The sequence below is a fragment of the Pelmatolapia mariae genome, linkage group LG7 (assembly GCF_036321145.2).
Source record: "Pelmatolapia mariae isolate MD_Pm_ZW linkage group LG7, Pm_UMD_F_2, whole genome shotgun sequence".
NCBI lineage: Eukaryota > Metazoa > Chordata > Actinopteri > Cichliformes > Cichlidae > Pelmatolapia > Pelmatolapia mariae.
Genome location: NC_086233.1, coordinates 52,669,997 through 52,691,019, shown reverse-complemented (window position 1 = coordinate 52,691,019; position 21,023 = coordinate 52,669,997). Strand labels below are relative to the sequence as shown.

The following is a 21,023-nucleotide window of genomic DNA, read 5'->3' as shown; positions in this document are numbered from 1 at the left end:
GAGTTGTGGGTCTGGCGCTTGCATGGCCTGCCAGTAGATAACTTCAGAGAGCCTGCCATAGTCACAAGTGGGACTCTGTAATGGACTTGAATGGCCTTGCTTCCCCCATTCATTAGCATTTACTGGTCTCTGAGTCTCTGCTAATGGACAAATGCTTCTTATATTTATAATGCTTTTAAAGGGCATCACATGTATATTGTTTCTTCTGTTTTTTTGTGGTCTCTCTTTCTCAATCATTGCAGTCTTTAAGAATTTCAAGCAGACTTCTGAATTCGAAGCAGTATTATGTTGAAATGAGACTATCTTTGCAGCACAAAATGTGCGCACAATAATCTCCTTGGCATTGTACATCTCTTTAACATGCTTGAATGAAAAGGTGGATTATTAGGGCCATGTGTTTCTATTGTTGGGTAACAATACAAGCAAAGTCTTGAGTGAGGAAGAAATTATTTTTATTATTGAAAAGGTCTAAAATGACTGGTTCTTTTCAATAGCTACAAAGGATTTTTTGATTATCTGAAGAAAAGCATGTGTACGATAGTTTATTTACAACATATACAACAGTTTAATAAATGAATGCACTTATTACAGTAGCTTTGTACCCCAGAGTGTTGTAAGCAGAGATTTCTTTATGGTTTTTGTAAAATGTAAAACGCAGCAGAGGTCACGCTCTGTTCTTGTGTCAGTCAGGTCAGTGCAGTCGGCGGCTCATGACGAGATGCAACATAAGGACACAGCCCGGCCGTCTGCTTATCACTATCTGTCATCTGGATTGCTGTGTGGCCTAATGGGCTGCTATACAGACGCTAACCCCGGAGTGAGCTACATTATCTGTTTACAGTGATGCTGCCATATTGATCACCTCCTCCCACCAGATAAGCAGAGTGATTTACAAAAAAAGGCAGCTGCCGAGATGCTCCTGCCATATCTCTCCCAAGGGAAGCTGATTCCATCTTGTTACCATTACATTAATGAGCTAATTCCTCGACGAGGCTCCACTAATGTTCTGGTGTAACCCTGTGGTCGCTGGAGTGACTAGATCAGGGTTTGTGCAGTCGCTGTCGTTAACGTCAGGTGAAGAGATTTCTTACAAGAGGCACAATAACGTCCCAAACTTTGGCATGAGCTTTGTTGAATTTACATCAGTTTAGATTTTTAACTTACTTTTGATTTTCATTGTTTTCATTATTTTTCCAGTAATTCATATTTGTCGCCATCTTAAGTCATTGTTATTAGAGACATTGTTTAATGTTAAGTGACACAGCTGAGGGTTGTATCCTCACAGTTTATTGTTGTATCAATACAGTCTTAGATTATAGTGAAAAATCCATTACAAGTCTACATGTATTATCAAATTAACAGTACAAAACCAAATATTATTCAGTTTACGTGTTTTTTTTTTTTTTCTTAACTTTGATGTCTACAGGAATCACTAGACCTTCTTATTTATGGTTGGGTTTCCTTTTTGATATTTGTGGTTAAGATTGCATACATAACTACATCATCTTATAGATGAACATTGAATCTTACCCCTCATCATGTGCACAGAAGCTAGCTGTTTTGTCCCACTCAGTTGAAAGTGTTTCTTTAGTGTGGGAGAAATAAATGAAGGGGTTGAGCCTCGTTTCTGTAGCTGGTGTCCTTTTACTGTCCTTCCATAATGACAGCTGCAGATTATGAGTTCAGCTTAAATCCAGTGTATTTTTTTGTACGCTGATGGAAACTTATACTGAGTTAGTATTTAGATTGCAGATGCCTTGTCCTTGTGACTGAAATAGGGGTCACAGTGGGGAAGGGAACAAAATGCACAAATGTTCTCAGTCTCAGTGCAAAGTGTTATCTTCCTGTACACAAACTGAACAATGAGAGGAACGGACGTGCTGATCTGTGCCATTAGGTAGCAAAGATGAAATTCAAACATTTATTTTCTGAGGGTCTGTTCATATTCTGTGTCGATAGTTTCCAGTAATTTAAAGAAAGACGGCGCTGTGATTGTAACAGGTGAGCTCCAGAGAGAAGTTTACAGTCCCTGGACATGCGTGTTAACCCAATTTGTCTTTCCACTTCTGTCTCACATGACCTGTTGTATCCTGTGAAATCAGACCTGCTACCTGTGGTTTTATTTCAGGATGTTTTCCGCCATTTGGGAGTGTGTGCGTGTGTAGGTGTGTGTGACTTCACTTGTGTGCATGGTGCGGCGTGACGGCTCATCAGATTTCTCCTCCTTCATCGCAGGCCAGTGTGGCACGACAGCCAGGGTAGATGTCTTGGAAGCACTCAGGGTATCGGAGAGATCAACAGCAGAATCAAATTAAATGTCATTTAGATAGCTCTGAATGAAGGGATTGTTTGACAGCACAAGGAAATGGGTCTGCTCCTCACCTTTTATTTTGGCTTAGGATTCTTTTTCTTCCCCTGTTTAAGAGGCAAGGGCTCAACCTGATCTGGAAGTTAGTCAGATTTCTGCAGCGCTGCCCCCGTCAGGCTTGACTGCACACATAGGAAACTCACAGAAAGGGCGAGGAATGTGAGACTGAGGTTGAGGAGCACAGATCTCATTGCTGATAACTCAAGGCAGTGACAAAAAGCATAAAGACCCTTTTTATATGCTTGTTGTCCTGATGTCAGCTGAACAGACAGTTGGCCATTTACCTTGATAAATGGACTTGGGTGAAAGATAGCTGCAATCCATAACCATATATCTAAGTGCTAGGGAACCTGTGTTTATGGTTGTTACTTCTGATTTATTCCAGAGAGTTTATTAGCCACACTTTGAGGTTTTTTGCAGACAAATCCTCTGCTTCTGGAATAGTTTTGTGCTGTTATATTATTGAATTATTTGTTTGCCTATCCTTGTTGATTATGATATCTAAAAACCAGCTGGCTCCTGGGGTTTTAGCAGGATAAAGCCTCAGTGGTTTATGGGGGTGCGAGACAAGATCAAGTGCACTACTTTCATGTCTGTATGAATATGCCTACCTTTCACGTAAAATAATATTCCTTGCTTGTGTGGGATTAAATTTAGTGTAGGGAACGTACATTGTTCTTTTATTTACACATTATGGGCTGTCTTAAACTCCGCTCCCAAGTCCACCAGTGATGATCCATGTTGATACTTAAATGCTTAAATGCTGGGATAGCCAGCAGTTTTGGAAACCTGGTAAACACAATATTTCCAATGTAATGAGAATCCCATAGTGGTGTAGGGTGAGGAATGTGGAGAGTTTAAATAGACTGGTGCACATCAGTCCCCACAAAGTTTTGGTGTAACACGAGAAAGGGTGGTGTGGCACTTTACCAAATTGTTCCTCAAAATCTTTGACTGGAGCTGTCAATGAGGGCTGTTTAGAGGGGTGAGATTCCCAGAGGGGCTGGACTATCAGGTGTCGTGCTCATCAAGCTCAATTAGGTGGGAGGAAACCAAAGACAGATCACCGCGGTGGTTCATTGTACACGCTGGTGTAAGGGCATATAACTCAAACACGCCTTTGACAGCTTACTCATTTGTTAAGAGATGGCCATAGACAGCCCTGATTAGCTGTGTTACAAAGCAACTGAATGCTCATTACATGAGAAGTTAATTGAGTTGAAGGCCTGTCTTACTACTTTCCAAGCGATTTAATAAGAATACCCTGATCAGTCTTGCCTTGAATTCATTTTTAAAATTAGTTTTAACTGTTCTACTACTGTTGGACTATTTTTTTTTTGTTCTAATAATACACTTTGTAGTATCATTTAGTAAAGTAAATATCCAGTGTGTCCTTATAGTCTCCTTTAAGAGGGTGGAGTGTAGGGTGGTGGTGGCTGAGGAGCTGTTGGAGCAGCTGGAGTGTATCCCAGCTGACACTTAGCAGTACATCCTGGACTGGTCACCAGTTAGTCACAGGGATGGGACGCTAAACCGTGGAAACAGCAGTTTTCACAAGAAAAACTGTTTTGCAGCAGCCAACATGAATACAGGGGTATACCTAAACTTTGTCACCATGGGAACACTTTAAAAAACGAAGTCATGGATAGACTGCATTTAAAAAGTCTCAGCTGTGGACAGATGTACCAAAATGTGAAACAAAATGAAGTCGGTGCCGTAGCACTAGATTGGACAATAAAAAGGGGATTTGACAGTGCAATAAATAAATTCTAATGACTTATTTGGAGTTTTCTTTTTCTTTTTTGCTTTTATTTGTCCTAAAAACAGTTATATCCATCACAATTCAACACAAGCATTTGGCAGATTACAAACCCTCAAAATCTCCGTGTAACCTGAATGCTAACATGACAGTAACCTTGCCATTTAATCTTATCGATAATATGATAACCCTACTATTGTGCACTACTTTACTCAGATGTCACATAATCTCAAATGACACACCGGTGACCGAAAGTAATTTGTGTCCCTTTGAGGAATGTACACGGCAGCTACCAGTTTTTTCATGGGTGAAAAGTTTTTGAGTTGTCGGTTCGGTGTTTGCGTCAAAGCTAATTTTTGTGCAATGTTGACTCGAGAATCGAGCAGTGAGAATCTGATGGATGCTGCATGACTGCACACAAAGCAAAGTTTGGTTGAGTTCTCATGTTACCTCACCTTGTTGTTCTACAAACGCTCCCTGTATCAGTGCACTTAACCATTAGTTAACTTTTTCCAGTTCATAAAGATATGAACTCCTCAAATATCTGTCAATGTATTTGCCGTACATTTAATGATAGAGTTTGTAGTTTTTTGGCATGATTGTTTAGCTCTAACTCATTGTTTTCAGGTGTATGGACAATAATCTTTGATGTTAAACTTGGTTGCTATCCTCGAAACATAATGTTTCTCATATTGTTACACCGTTCGATCTCTTAGAGCTTTAAACTGTTCTGTCAGTAATGTTAAAAAAAAAAAAAGTGGGCAACGTTATTGACAGACGTTAGTGAACCTCCACCTAATCCATTTTTCTTCACAGTGCCAGTGTGGTTTGACCGAAAATGCGTAGCAGATGTGAAGGTTCGGTAGATATCAAAATGTTTACCACTTGAAATAAACATGGCCTACTTTAGGCACTGGAGAGGCGGATTCCTTTCTTCCAGCGAGCAGATAGGACACGCTATTTCTCCAATGGCTAAAATATACAGTTGTCAGAAAATATTAACTGATGAAACGGGGCAAGGGGGGGAGTAGCAGTCACAGCAGAATGATTGGTCAGTTATCTGAAGCATTAATCTTCTCTGGGGCTTGTTGTAGAGTAGACATAATACAGAGGCACGCTGACGGGCTCAGCGCTGACTGCTGCCTGGGGCTGCCTGGCGGCTGTGCTGTGAGGAGCTGCTAAGAGAAATAGTTTTATCTCTCCAGCGGAAATGCTGCACCATCTCTGCCAAGATGAGACCGAGATTGAACTCAGCACCTCTGAAGGTGGCTCTCGTGAAGGGAGTGTCCACATAAGTAGCTGATATGAGTGTTTTATATCTCAAATTGGTTTCCTTACTCTTGCTGTCAGTGAGATATGCTTTTGAGTCGTGAAGACAAACTGCACCCTTAAGGAACCACAAATATAGAAGAGTGTGTTTGGTTTTCTAATGCCTGCAGATAGTCTTGTCAGTGCCCCGGTCACGTTTACATCCCAGTAGTTCATGTTCTTTAACAAATTGGAAGGGGTAAAGCGTTGTGCCCTGAGGTTTGTCTTATGTCAAGCTTTTGATCAATAACAGTTTTGTCATCTTTTTCTGTTAGATCGCTCTGTTCTGCTGTAAATATCTACAACCTGGCATGCTCCTGCTGCGCGCTCAACTGCTCCTATGTGCTGTTTAGCAACAAGGTAGTCCTCCTTATGGACCTGCTGCTGCATCAGCTAACAGTAAGTGTGTGCATCCCAATGCAGAAGATGGGAGATGCAATGTAATACAGTGTTTTGTGTGATTAGTTTCTGCCAACAACATTATTTACATTCCTATTAAGTACAGGAAATATAGAGGCAAACATGCTCAAAGGGTGTTTCCAGGTGTGATCAAATAAACACAGCCTCTCTCCTAGCCACACATAAATGTTGCACATGTTAAGAATTCCATGTTTTCTTTACATTTATCTGCTCATATACACTGGCTTGACCATAAAGGAAGCAGCGTTTTTACTGCTGTCTGCTACAACCACAGTGTTAATGAAAGACAGAGTATGACAAAGAGCTAGCGAGTAACAAACCGTTGCCCGACTTCTCCACAGATGCCTCCCAACTGAGGGAATGTGAGAGCATAGTCACTCAGGGAGGCACGCGGGCATGGGAGGCTGCATTGCAGCGGCATGTCAGCCCCATATCCCTCAGCACTCTGAGAGAAGGACTGTAAACATCAGTCCGCTCCACACATCCAACGGTGGCGGCTCACTGGGGCCGCCTACACTCGCAACCCAGACAGGACAAGGCACAGACACAGGGCTGTGGTGCACACATGAACTCTACTGGGGCTTCCTTCCCCAGTCGAGTTTCCAATCCAAGCAGTCATATTTCCTTAGGGAACAGAGGGAGAGGTTCGCCTGTATGCTTCAGTTTATATAAAACATATCCCCACAGCTGCTCTGCTGACTGACATATCCAACAGCACCGCAGAGGATGAACTAACTTTTCTCCTCACGTTGACTGCACATTAAGAGTTGAGCTCAACATACACTCGAACTCCGATTCGATCATAAATTGTGATTTTATTTGTTTGATTTTTTTAAGTTCACAACTTTTAACTTTGAGTTTTGTCTACGCCTGCACATATTCATGTGCGTGTCCATGTTTTGGAATGTGTGTGAGAGTAAAGCAGTGGGGGTTGCACTGCCGTATGAACATGCCCCCTTTTAATTAGATTTGTGGAGAATGTCGGTGGATTTACCTACGCTGTCAGCATTCACCCTAACCATTAGACCAAATGGGAAGGTTCGACCTTTGCGGGGTTTCACATTAAACAGTGGCACTATATTTTAGCGGTGGGCTGCTGTTTTTGTGAAGTTTTCCTGTAAATAAAAATGAGAAGAATACTTGTGTTGCTGTGCTGTTTAATTTCTTTCTGCAGCCTTTTTATTTGGGACTATATCTTGTCAGTGTGGCTGGTTTATCGTATATCTTTTTCATGTACCTCAAGAAATGCTTTGAAAAGCTTTTTGCATTTCTTTGGAGAAGGGGATATGACTTTAACTACATTCTGATATTTTAAAATGTAATATTGTCAATATAAGACAATTGTAAATGGCTGTTAATGTTTTTTTTAAGACTGTTCTGGTTGTAACATGGCTTAGGTATAAGAGGCTGTAGCCATATGGTTATGGTTACAGCCTCGGCACCTCCATGCATTTTTATTTGAATTGTTAAATCGTTATTGTGATATCGTAATGGTGTTAATTGTAGCTGTTAGTAAAAACTAATTTTTCATCCACTGATAAAAGGTCTATTATTCTTGCATGAATTAAATGTAATTAACAGTATAACAATACAATTTGTTAGAAATGATTTTATTTAATGCTGCTGCTTTTCTGTTTCCAACAGGGAAAATCTACAAGAAAGCTTTTTTTTCTATAAAAACAGAGAATTTAACATTAACATCTTTGCTAATTAAACTCTATTTAAAGTTTATGCTGAAGACTGTTTTCAGTCTTCTAATATTATATTTCTACTGTAGTCTCTCAACACTAGGGTTCATTAAAAAAAAAAATCTAGTGTCGAAAAAATAAGTTTATAATTGCTTGTTGTGCTTTCTTATTTCAACATTTTTATTCTAACAGCTCTACGTCCCTGATGAGGACAAGTCCATTTTTGGGCGCAGTGTAAACAAACAAGTCTTTGAGGGTTTGACGACAGGCCTTCTTCAGACCATTTCTACCATCCTGGGGTCCCTGTGGCCTCATATCTCTGACTCTGGGCAAGGTGAAAACACGTGCATTTCCTCCCAAGATGCCAAGGTCAAGAGCTCTGCCGCAGAGTCCTTCAACACTCGCACACAAGATCTAATCAGGTATTTTCCCCCCGTTGCTCTATACTACTCTCATGCTGCTTCTCCTCCTCCTGCATGGCTCCCTTTTTTCTCTCCTGTGCATCACTCCTGGACTCCTCTTCACTGAGTTTAGAGTTGGTCAACAACATGCCTTATGTAAAGAATATCCTGACAGAATGACAGTTTGCTTGGAAGCGGTCCAAGCAGCGTCTTGTTAGAATGGGAGTAGTGTGAGAATGAGGTATAATCTGGCTTCCTTCCAGCTTGTGCTACATTTTAAGTAAAATCTGCTTCTCGGGGGGGAGAGTCACAAAGTGGCATGATATGCTCACTTCCAAAGCTTTGAAAGTTACCCTTGAACCTGGTTTTCAAGCTATGTGGGTCTGTGCTATAGCAGTCGAGGCTGTGATGGAGAAATGTGGACCGTGAGGAAAGGCAGGCCCGGCCTCATGACACCTTGTGGACTAGTGCAGTCTTTCCAGTATCCCTCCCACAAACCATGATTCATCTGGACAGAGCAGCTGCACAGACCCACCAATCTCATCCACTGACCCAGTTATAACCCTAGAGGCAAGAGAGGGCCTGAGAAAAATGGTGTCTTCAGGCTGATAGTCTTGAGTACAAATGCAAGATTTACCTCAACTGTCTTAAAATGTGTATGCGAGGAAGAATATAAGATGAAATCATTGTAAGTGTTTGCAAAAGTCTCCCTTTTTATAACAACCTATTGTATATAGCACTTTAAAGGCTCTCCTCATATCCTTTCTGCCCATTGTTGATTTCTCAGTTTGTTTTGGGCTGCTTTTAGTCCACTGTATGTGTTGTGTTTCCAGTGCATGGTCAAATAATCCAACACGAAGCGGCAAGTGCAACCACCAAACAGGTTGTTAAACAGAGAGCAGGCACAGGACAAAAGTGTGATGAAAGATCCTTTCAGCCCAAGTAAAGACGTGGAAGAGGATCAAGTCAAAACAATGGCGCTTGGTTCAAGTGTCCAGTTCAGTTCATAATCACCTGTTTGGAGAGGAGATCAGTGAGTGACAGTTCTAACAGAAACGCTATACAAAAGAAGTGAACGTTGAAAATGGTGATAAGACGAGGGAAAACTGACTTCACAGCAAGCACAGCAGCAACTTGAAAGTCTGGACTGGCAGCTGCAGTTCCCTCTAGATTTCCGTAAGCTCTTTGTACCCAAAGGTTAACGCATGCGAGAGCTTTGAGAAGACTAGCCTCGGGTCAGGAGACTGTTAAGGGCCCAGAGCTGGGCTGGCACAGGGGCCACAACAGCCCTTTAATGATACTATTAGCAGTGATTTGTGGCTGAAAGAGTACAGGGAACATGATCATGAGACCTGTCATTGGCAAAGACAAATTGAAGATATCACAGTAATAGCAGGGGGTGGATGGCTTAGGTGAGGTATTGGCTTTCAGTTGTACCACTGTGACGGTATGCACAGTAAAGGTCTTTGTTTGCCTGTGCGATTAGCTTTTTACCAAGAATGTTCCCCACTTTTAACTTGTTTTAACATTTTGGGACAAATTTAATAAACCCCGGTATGCATTTTCCTCTGTTTGCTTTCCAGCTATGTGGTAAACATGGGGTTGATTGACAAGCTGTACGGCTGCTTCTTGTCAGTCCAAGGTCCTGTAGATGAGCAGCCCAAGATGTCAGCCTTCCTCCAGCAAGCCTCGGCTCTGCTGCACAGCATGTGCAAACTGTGCTTTGTCGTAACTGGACGGTGAGCCTGTTTCTTACTCGTTACACACCTCGACATCTTTGTGATCTCTTGATCTTCCTCTGACAATCGGCACACACACATCTCTGTACAAGTAATGACAGAGGCTGAGTCACTGTGTTTTCTTTTTTGTTTTTTGTTTTTTTTGGACTGTCAAAAGGATCCATAAAAACAGCTCTCTTTGTTACTCAAACAAATCTGTCGTTCCTCTGCAATCAGCCAGCAGGTCATTCACTCCAGTCAGCAAGCTGGCTAAGCTGTCGTTATTGAAGATGGAGATAGGCATCTACTTGACCCAGTGCTCTGTCAGTCACCATAAACCTTAGCCTGCAGTGTAGGGGGAGCCCACCCACATGTGCTACGGTGACCTCTACTCAAAGAGATTCAGTGGCGCTGCTGACGGAGGCTAAGCATACTATCACACCAAAGGACATCAGTGCCACAGTTTTTGACTTTAAAGGAAAAAAGGGGACCGTAATGACATCCCAAATCTAAGTAGCAGTGTTGTCTAAACAAACTTAACATTTTCAGTGTCAGACACTGTGTTGCTATACCTTGCCAGCTATAATGTGCTGCAGTATTAATAACCAGTTGCTTCACACTGCAGTGCCAAAGAACAGCTAGAACTCTGGATGACACTGAATATTTGTGAGAAAACGGTGTTTAATGACACTAAAAGCAGCAACCGGTGAGCTCTGTCCCGCGACGGCTATCTGTGTGTCATGCAGAATAGTGCTCATGGGGTAGTGGGATATTTGTGCCATGCCAGTTGCTGTGTCAGGGGATTATAATGGCATTACAAGGCTGTGTTCTTGCCTAGCAGCATATTTCACACAAAGCCTGTTGGCTAACATCAAGTATCAGCATGCACTGTAGGTTCCATCCAAAGGTCACACACCCTCCATTCTGCATGGCTGCAAATCATAGCGGGTGCTGCTGCAGGAGTCTTAAATTGTCTCTCTGTGCGAGCCTAGGGTTTTCACTGTAGTCATCTGCATTGCAACGGAAAATCTTGAAAAACATTACTGCAGTAATTACTTTTTCTTTTTTTTTTCTTTTTAAAGATTGCAGTAATTTTGATGCTTATCTCCTGTAGTGGGTTCTCAAGTCAAGTCTCAGATTGGGTTTTATGAAGTTTTTACTTTGAAAAACCTAAACCAACAAACTGTTTAATTCTTATGATGCTTTTGTCCTGCTTTGATCTACTTGCCTGCCTGCCAAGATTATCTTGTAATTTTATTGTATTAAATTTATTTTTATATTAAATGCAAGTATAATAAAAACAGTGCGTTGCCAGTCCCTTTAACCAACAGGGTAACATCTTTGTTGAGCCAAACAAACCCGAGACAGACTTTGAGTAAATGTACTAGAGCGCTCAGCACCTTGTCAGCCAACTCACTGCAGTCTACCAGCTTGAAATCACTGCCATGAGCTTCACATCGCGGTATTGCTGTGTTTACTGTAGGAGGAGTGCGAGGGAAAGGGCTAATCTTGAATCTTGAAGGTCCCCCTCCTTAGTTAATCTGGCTGTCAGTTTATGGTACTTGTTAAGTCAAAAATGAAGCAGCTTGGAAGCTTCTTGCATGCAACAAAATGAAAAAGTGTTATTCCATGAATAAACCAGAGGCGCACAAATGGCAGAAGATGAACTTGAGAGCTGCCGTGTGATCCAGCCGGGTAATATACAGCACATTTCAAACTTGGTGCTCTTCCACTCGCCCCAGTCAGGTAATGCAGCAGCGTTAACAGCGTAGTATCTCTTATCTAGAGGAAAATCTTTTTTTAAGCTTGTGTCTGGTGAGTAAATCAAGAAGCTGCCGAGGTTTGAGCTTTTGAGTTTTTTGTCTCCTTAGTTTGGGGATGTGGCATCAGCTGCAGAAAAGAACAAAATATTTGAAGTATTTCCTAAAGTACCCTAATATTGTCTAATGTGTTCCAGTATGATTGTTTTTCTATTTGTCAGTGTTTTTCCCCATCGATTTATTTTAGTTTTGTGTTTTTGTATTTTTGTTTCTGAGCATACAGTTGCATGTCTTCCTCTTTAGTGCTCCCAGTATATTTGACAATAAACGCCAGGACCCAACTGGACTGACGGCACTCTTGCAGTCGACAGACTTGGTAGGGGTGGTGCACACCCTGTATTGTATCCTGCTTCACAGTTTCTTGCCAGAGTCTGCTTGCCAGAGTCAGGAGCCCTACGGCCCTGGGGTCATCCAGGTGGCTTTACAAGGCATCCGCTTCCTCAACAGTTTTGCCCTTCTTGACCTGTCTGCCTTCCAGGTAAAATGATAAAATGTATTCTGATTCCTTTTTATTTATTAATAGAGATTTTGCACATTGTTGACAGTTACATAATATAAATATAAAGCAGTAGAATATTTAAATTACCTAAAAGTGCCCTGGATTTATTAAATCTGTGTATATCATCAGATGAGTGTTAGTATATTTCCATTATAAGACTTTGCTCTCCCCATGACAAAGATGACCTGTGCACATAAACACAGGTACCCTTTGACACCCCCCACCCCCAGGTCATTTTTTGGGGGGGTTGAATAGAGCAGTAAGGGTCAGCAGTTAGAACAGAAAGCGAGTGATTATCACTGTATGCAGGGCCATACATTACCCAGCATGAGGAGGGGAGGGCGACAGCTTCACTGTGCTAAGTCACCGCATAGACTGAAAGCCAGAAGAGTGAGCGAGAATGCTGTTAATTATCTTAATGTCTTGTGGTAATTACTTTGAAGCAGCTTCCTCTCACTGACCCGCCATATTCAGGCAACTCAAAACAGCTGGAAATGAAAGCGTTTTACTGTCGTAGTTTTATGAACATTTTAAATAATGTGGGGTTTCTGGTTTTTGGTTGGTTTTTTGGTTTTTTAAGAAGAAGAAAAAAAGCCATGAGTTGTAATCACCTTGTGTCTTGCATTACCTCTCTGCAACAGCTAGTACATAATATACTTGAAATGGATAGTTGATCTGCATTGAGGCTATTGTTCAGGCTCAGTTTGCTACCACATAAGCTCTCAGTGCTGTGTTTAGAAGGGAATTTCACAAGAATTCAGTCAGTATAAATATAACTGGGTTATACAGTTAGTTGCATTTTGGCAGAAAAATGCAGCAACAAACTTGCAAATCATTGTTAGGAAAACTTAATCAAAAAGAGTAAAAGAGCCTGTTTTTGTTTGAATGCAGTGCCGTTCACTATTATTTTCCCGTTTTCCTAAATTTTTTTGCTAAATATATTTTGTTTCATGACACAAAACCTGAATTCACTTTCCTATTTTTTTATTTAATTCATTTATTTTTTTTATTATGTATAAATGCTAACACAACCAAGCTTGTAGTGCAACATGTGATGATCTTATAGCGCTTTGTCACGCTGACATGTTTAATAAATACTGTCTGCTGGCAGCTAATAGTATGTCATTTCAGTGTGGGATCGGGGTGTTTTACGGTCAGACCCCCTTTGATTTGCTTATACACGTACACCAAGTTTGTTCCCACCAGCAAAACATATATAACCTTTTATTACTGTGTGTTGTAATTGTTGTAAAAGCTCTTTACAATAACAGTCATAGTCAGTTTACATCTAAATTACCTGTGATGCACGCTGACGTGCTTTTTCTGTGACCTGTCAGTCTGTTCTAGGGGCAGAGGGCCTGTCTCTAGCTTTCCGACACATCGTCAGCTCCCTGCTCTGGTACTGTACCCAGCAATCATCTGAAGAGCTGCTGCACGAAGTCATCATCTGTGTGGGATACTTCACCGTTAACCATCCCGACAACCAGGTAAACTAGCTTGAACCTAAGATACACTGGCGCACCATATTTAATTGTGTTGTAAACCAAGCTACTCTTAACATAAACACTGCACATATATATATTTTGTTTATCATAAAGGGAGAAGTACCTTTTTGTTTTGTTTTTTTTGTTTGTTTTTTTAATTTAACATCTAGTTTTTACTGTTCAAAAATGAGGCATTTAAGAAAAGAAAATGTTGTTGGAAAATTTGTGTTTGGAGTCCTTCAGAAGACGTTAAGAAGTTATTAGTTTTATTTTGGATTATGAGATCATCTTCATATGATTTTCTCGATTTATTTCTTGCCATCTATTTGTTCAGATTGCTTTTTGTATCTGTTGAAAACTAAAATCTGTAATTTTTTTAAAATGATTACCTATTTAGCACTAAAACTGATGAGCATCATTTAACCTCTACTTAATCCTGTTAATCGCTTATAAAACTTGCAACAGATTTTCTGTTATTTGTCAGCTAATTAGATATTTCCGCACTAGTTACATTTATTGCTCACACTTGTTCAGAGTTGTCAGTTGAGTTTAAAAAAGACTGGTGATAATCATCTTACTGTTGTTCTTCTCGTGTATAATTGGTCAGGGGATAAAAAAGGATGTTGTTTTGTAATTGTAACAAAAAGCACCTGTTTAAAGATTCATGCCTTGGCACTTTCCTGCTTTTGGTCCGTGTGTCGTCTATTGTCCCACAGAGCGACCTATTGTTCGCTCCTTTTAAAAGCGGGCCGTGTGCTGGTCCTGGTGTTACAACTACTTAGGGGGCTCTGTGGAAGTGAGCAGGATGCGATGGTGCAGACCTGGCTGCTGTGTAATTGGCTGTCATGCATGGCCCGTCTACCGGCCCCCTGATTAGTCGTGCTACAGTTGGCTGGCCTTTGATTAAGCTAAGCCTGTCTCACACAGGCAGCAGCCACCGCTTCAGTCTACACCCACACTGTTACAATCAGCCCCTATCACAACAATTTATGGGCTGGTTACAGATTTTAATGTGCCTTTTTTTCTTTTTCTTTTTTTACTTCTAATTAAAGGTGCCTCCAGTGTATGTGCTGCTTTGGATAGTAGCAGAGGGCAAACCCCAATCTAATTATTCTGATGTACACAATTAGCATTTGTTGGACATTGTAGCTCCAGTTTGCATATTATTTTGACTAATTAAGCATTAACCGTTTGATAGACTGTTCGTCTTTGCACAGCCACAGCGATGATAACAAAGTACATGTAATCCCATATATTATTAAAACATTTGCATGATGCTAATTTGATGCAAAAACTGTAATTCCTTAACAACCTGGAAGCTGCCTGAACTTACCTTGCATTTGGATCTTTAAAAGAAAAACACACACACACACACACATTTGTGTATAGATTGTCAGGAAACAAGATCCATCACAACCTTCGCACAGAGTTGATCTTTGCCAGTGGTCCAGTTCCTGGAATGCGTCCATTCAGTTCTGCACCAAAGATGGATGGCGTTAAGGAGAATATTTAGAGCAGCTTGAGCTTTTCTCAAGCTAATGTAAGCACTGGCAGAACACAAAAGCAGCCCAACCCAAGGCCTGTGCGGTCACAGAGACTGCTGATTCACTGTCAGCACACCAGCTTTTGTTTATATATATGCTCTAGAAATAAAGCTGCTCATAAAAAGCAGAACTTTGAAGCAGCCCCTTTACATAGTGATATATTCCCTCTGCTCTGGGGGGCATGAATAATTCACCTTGTCACACAAAAAGCCATTGGGAGAGTGACATATGTAGGGTTGTGTGTTTTCATAAGTGTGTCCCTGCTTACGGGGGCCACCGAGTCATGTAGCCATGTGTTTCATTGTCTGCTGCTTGTGTCTGTAAAAAAATTTTGACACAAAAAAAGAACAAAAGTGAAATCTATTTCGTAGCTGACTGACATGAAACTGTACTTCCTTTTTCACCAGAGAGATGCACTTTTAATCTCCGTGTCTTTAATACATTAATCCGTAGTGATGATGTTGGATCTTAAGCTGACGGGCAGTAATTATAAACTGGTGACATGTTAACCCACCTGACTCCTGCTCGCCTTTTAGAAAGACAAAGCAATTTTAGAGTGTGGAAATCTTAAGAATACAGCACATGGAAAATTGCCACACACACGCAAGCAAAGGAAGCCACACACAAGTGCTGTCAACACACACACAGCGGGTCTGATTTCAGGTACTGTATGGATGTTTCACTGTGGAGGCATCTGAGAGCACCTAATTTTTCTGTGCTTATATTTCATAAACTGTTGTTTTTATACCAGTAGCCTTTACATGAGCTATGGATTGTCTCTAGACTGAACATCCCGCGCGCGCACACACACACACACACACCTCCTGAGCTCATCATTCTCTGTGGGGTCAGTCTTCTTCTTCCCATTCTCTTTGAGGGCGTTTCCTCTGCCCCGCAGGCCTGCACCAGGCTTTAGGCCTGTAATTCCTGTTAACCTGATGTTGAAACTCTTCCTTCAGCAGTCCATTACTGCCAAGACAACCAAGCCCTTACTGCCTGCAGGGTAAGTGCAGCTCGTGCAGACCATGGGGAGCCAGCAGCGGGAAATGCACACTCTGTATCACCCAGCAGAGTAAACAGAGGCAGAGAGAGACACAGACATGCATACACACTCCACTAACTGGCAGAAGAGTGCCCGATTGTTAGCTCAGTCCATGATTTACACCCAGCTCCGGGGGTGAAGCACAGGTCCAGCTGATTTTAAGTGAAGCTGAGGACATTTTTATTCCCACGGGCCTTTCAGTGAGGAGTTTCCATTTGTCTGTAACACTGTTGTCATGCTAGCTTCAGTGCAGAATTATCACTGGGTAAATCTGGGATGGGATGACAGCGGCAGCTCATAAATAAAGAGTTATTGAGCTTTATTGTGTAAACAGTGAGCTCGTTTTTGAAACGACTGACAGTTACCTTAAACGTCAAGTTGGAGCATCTTTGTCAGTGTCTGCGGCTAGCGTCCAATTGTCCAGAGGAAGTTTACACAGCGTCCTGCACACATCCCCATCAGCCATTGTAACTGCTGTAAAAAAGCACTAAACACTTATTTGAGAAACTTTGCTTTATGCGGTCTGTTGTGCTGCTTCTCTTATCAGTAAAGGAGTCCCACTGAATCTGGTGTATATTGTGGCTTTAAGTGTCAGATATATGACCCCACTCTGGCTCTGGTTCCTCCTGAGGTGTTTGGAAATGCATCCACAGTTGTGACATTACAAATTTAATCAGTAAGAAATAAATGCCAACCTCATCCATACAGGCTATTTATGTTATTTGAGAAGTGTGCTGTATTGTGAGACTGTATAATTACAATCTTTATTTTTTTTCCTTTTCTCCTTTAAACTGTGGTTTCAGCTTTGACGCTGGCTTTTTCCCAGGAATTTGTTTGTTTCAGAACATTAACTTTACACACTTGTTGTTGTCATTGTGACCAGTGAGGAAGTTATGTAATGGGAGCATCATAAAAACTTTTTTTTTTAAAGGCCATGTCTCTGAACTTAAGAAAGACCAGAGCAGCCAGGACACTTGAGGTTTTACAGGGCCTGCGTTATACGTGGACCAGACGCACAGATTCACATGCTTGTTGTTAGTTTTATGACGTCGAGCTTTTGCACCGCTGATACTTCAGCTATGCCGGGAGAAGTAATGCTAAAGCATAATCTTTAGCTGGAAGCCATTTCAGACTCCGGTGCCGCTCTTCACCTGGTAGAGGTGCGGAAAGTTGGCAGGCGACTCTGTTTTTTTACCTCCAGGCTGTCGCTGCCACCAGGCTGTGTTTTATGCCTTTTCTGCGTCAGGCACTTGAGGTTGGACAATTTGTTTAGGCAGCTGAAGATGGAATTGTGCGTAGTGGAGGATTATGAGATCCCTGGGTGATTTGTGGGTTGGATCACCTTAGAACTCCAGCTCAAACATCCAGTACTTGCTGCGGTGTTAAATTATGATACCCCAATGTGCTCTGCGTTAATATACAAGAACGAAGAGATGCTTTAGCTTTTGCATAATCATCGTTTTGGCTTTCGGATGAATACGAGTGCATAAATTTCCACGCCCTTGTTTCCAGTTTTATCTTCAGGCAGCGTTGCAACACAAAAGATAAAATGTAGGCTTTAATGGAAGAAGTAGCAATAAAATACTAAATCTAGACCCTGTGAAAATAAGCAGACCTACATGTAGAAACAACCAGAACCTAACTTTTTGCTTCTTTTTTTTTTTTTTTTTGCTTTCGTCAATGGATTGATATGTCTGGGTCCCCAAATTCCTTAGGGGGAAAAAGTGAGTGAAAAGTGTTGCGGATACTGAGAGAAGGTTTTCAGTGATATAGTAATACACACCAGTGCACACATGATTTGCGTGCTCTCTCTCAGTGCTTACATTTCAGGTTGACAAATTCACTGCTTCTGCCCTTTTCAAGGACTTGTGTTACCTTAAAGTTCAGACTGTCCATATGGATTCTTTAAACAAATGATGATGGGGGAATGACACTGTTTTGTGTCCCTTTGAACTCCGCTGTAGAGGCCAGCTCTGAGAACCTTCACCTTGAACAGATAAAAAGCAATGAATTATCGCTTTGTTTATCCGGCTGCTCGAACTCAAAGTGCATTATCAAAGGAGAAACCAATGGAAGAGTATTACAGAGAGTATTTTTAAAATCTTGTAAATCTTGTGAATTTATGTCACTGGGACTCGTGGACCTCTCCTTGCCCTTCTGGTTTCCATTGGCGTGGAGTCTGTACCTGTAAAGCAACACGGGATGTTTTTCCAGCCAGGCTTTAACAGGCTGACCTCCCGGCTTTCGACCGCGTGCTGATGGTCCTGTCGAGCTTAGGGGCGATGACCAGAGCATTAGCCGGAGACCCCTCTCTTTGCAGCAGCCACCTTTCTAATCAAATGAGGCTGCGAGTGATTTGGTTTTAATACTGGTGGTCCGGATGTAAGAATGACTGGCTGTGATGGAGAGCAGGATGTCGGCCTGGTGAAAATGCCATTAATGGTATTGCTCATTTCTTAAAGTGGGGGTGGCCAAGCTGTCGGTGGAGCCTGCCTTTCACACGCCACCCCACCCTGTTGCCCTGTTAATGCCCTCTCAACCTGAGCTTCACTCCTTCACTGATTCCCTCCTGCTTTCGCGTTGCCTAAAGACCTTAACGCGAAACTCGAAAGTGGCGTTTTAGTCACAAATGATAACATCGCTTCACATTTCTCGTTTCCCCTCGTGCATGTTACAGCAGCTCCGCTATAACCGTTTTTGCAACAAAACATCCCATCATTGTTTTATAGCCTGTGATTGTGTCATGGGAGGCTGTGCCCCCCACCGCCCCCAGGTCTCCTCCTAATGGCTGTTGGTGTGTTGTTTTTAGTGGCAGATTTACATGTGGGAGGTGTACAGGGCGTTGATTTACAATCAGCAGTGCCACCGACTGGCTCGGTGACTGACTATCCCCCGCTCCCTGTGTGTTCCAGGTGATAGTGCAATCTGGCCGCCAGCCCAGCGTACTGCAGAAACTGTGTCAGCTGCCCTTCCAGTACTTTAGCCACCCACGCCTCATCAGAGTACTCTTTCCCTCGCTCATCTCGGCCTGCTACAACAACCCTGAGAACAAGGTCATCCTGCAGCAGGAGATGAGCTGCGTGCTGCTGGCCAGATTCATTCAGGTAAATATAGAAACATTGTCACACTTGTACTGTGCTTTGTAAAAACACTTAAATACACAATTGTTGATCACTAATATGTGTTGGAATATATACATTTAGCACTAATTACTCTTTAGCATCAGTGTTTGTATAAAAACGTAAAGTATATTCCAACATGTAGGGCATAAATTCCTCTTAGAGATGCAAGCTTAATTAAACTGTATGAGTGATTTGTATGTTTCTCAAAATAAGAGTAGTAAACATACACACACATAACATCTGAACCTTATATCAGTGCATCTGTTTGATTTCTTGTGAAGAGGAATTTGCAGAAATGCGGAAAGTATTATAAATGAGTCCAGTCTTCTAAATAGAGTATCCACACCCAGTTAATCTCATTCACACCATAAGGAAGCCCCTGTGCATCAGCTGATTGACGACTGCTCATCCAGGCCCCGGTGAATCAGTAACAGGCCGGGCTTTACAAAGACAAACGGTTTCCTTCACACTGGATTTACCTGCCACTGGTTCACCTCCCAGTAAACAGCTTGTCTCCTTCATCTTCCTCCTGACAACAAGCCCCCTCACCACTCTGCAAGCTCCACTGTTTAGACACAGATTAACTTCCATTCAGAGGGAGACAAGCTATTGTCACGTCTTTCAAACAAAGCAATAATGCATGGCGTCTCGCCCCGCTGCCCTCATCTCTGTGTTAACCTCAGGAACATTCCTTAAAGTGGAACGATTTAATCCGGAGTGGCTTAGCTTACTGAGTAAATTGCAACGAGAACATTTTTTATTTTAATTGATTCAGATATTACTCATATTGCATAATCTGCAGTACACTGTATGATGATACTAAAGCCTCTGTATTCTCTTAGGATTGTGCATCAGAGGAGAAGGATTCAGACAATAAACCAAGTAAAACGGGTAAGTTCTTTAGTTTAGGTCAGTAAATTTTTAGTTGTGTAGAAATATTTTAATATCATGGGGTGGCTAAAACCATATCTGCAATTAGTTTAATCTGTTTTGTTATGTGCTTTTTTTTCTTTTCTTTTCTTTTTTTTTTGTTAAAAGGATTAATAAAAATATCTTCGTGAAGAATTTCAGCACCCACTTGTTTTTGTGAAATTCTACACTGGGTTTTAAAAGGATTTCTGTTTTTCTGTCTACAGTTTTTCAGCCACTGGATTTCTGTGAACTGTCCAACCGCTTTCCAAGAGATCAGTGGGATTCAGCGCTGCAGTTTTTCCTCAAAAAGCAGCAGGACTGATGGAGCTGCAAACGTGATGACAAAGCACTGTATTAATCGTTAGAAAAGACACTAAGATGTGGAGATGTTTTCAGCTGTTTTTTTGTTTTTGCACATGAGTAAAAGATATGCTCTTCAAACTGTGTCAGATGTACAAGAAAGAAAGAAGCCTTGTATATTTGTGCATCTAGTTTGATTTCTTGAAAGTCATTCTGTTGTTTAAGAGGAATTTGCACAAAATGTCTTATTTGTACATTTTAGTGAGAACATGCACACAACTACTTCATTTAACGTCTAAATAAGCCATTTACTTCTGTTTGTTCCGTTTGTAGACAGTAAAGCTTACAGCAGTGACCATCTAAACATGAAGTACTTACTTATACTGTAATATATAATTTGCCAAACGTTTTCTTCTATACTGTGTGTGTGTATTATTATGTTGAATGTGAATTACTAGAATGTTCTGTAGTCTACATAATGCCAGTTTAAAAAAAAATGCCCTGCCTTGATTCCTGATATGTGTTAAAGGTTCTATTTTTCAAATTTCACATTTTTTTCCTGTTCATTCACTTTTTGTTAGGAGGAACTTACAAATTAATATAATTTATTGAGTTTGTAATCAAAAATAAAATAAATA

General features: G+C 41.3%; 1 protein-coding gene across 3 annotated transcripts in view; it reads left to right on the top strand.

Moving 5' to 3' along the window:
- The window catches only part of scaper (S-phase cyclin A-associated protein in the ER), a 59,762-nt gene extending 38,797 nt beyond the window's left edge, over positions 1–20,965 (top strand). For all 3 annotated transcript variants that reach the window (XM_063479673.1, XM_063479670.1, XM_063479672.1), the window contains 8 exons: positions 5,711–5,834; positions 7,736–7,965; positions 9,528–9,683; positions 11,726–11,960; positions 13,319–13,468; positions 18,964–19,155; positions 20,016–20,064; positions 20,310–20,965. In XM_063479673.1, coding sequence (XP_063335743.1) covers positions 5,711–5,834; positions 7,736–7,965; positions 9,528–9,683; positions 11,726–11,960; positions 13,319–13,468; positions 18,964–19,155; positions 20,016–20,064; positions 20,310–20,407 — 1,234 coding nt within the window. In that variant the 3' untranslated portion in view covers positions 20,408–20,965. The remainder of the gene's footprint in view (positions 1–5,710; positions 5,835–7,735; positions 7,966–9,527; positions 9,684–11,725; positions 11,961–13,318; positions 13,469–18,963; positions 19,156–20,015; positions 20,065–20,309) is intronic.
- The last annotated feature ends 58 nt before the right edge of the window (positions 20,966–21,023 follow it).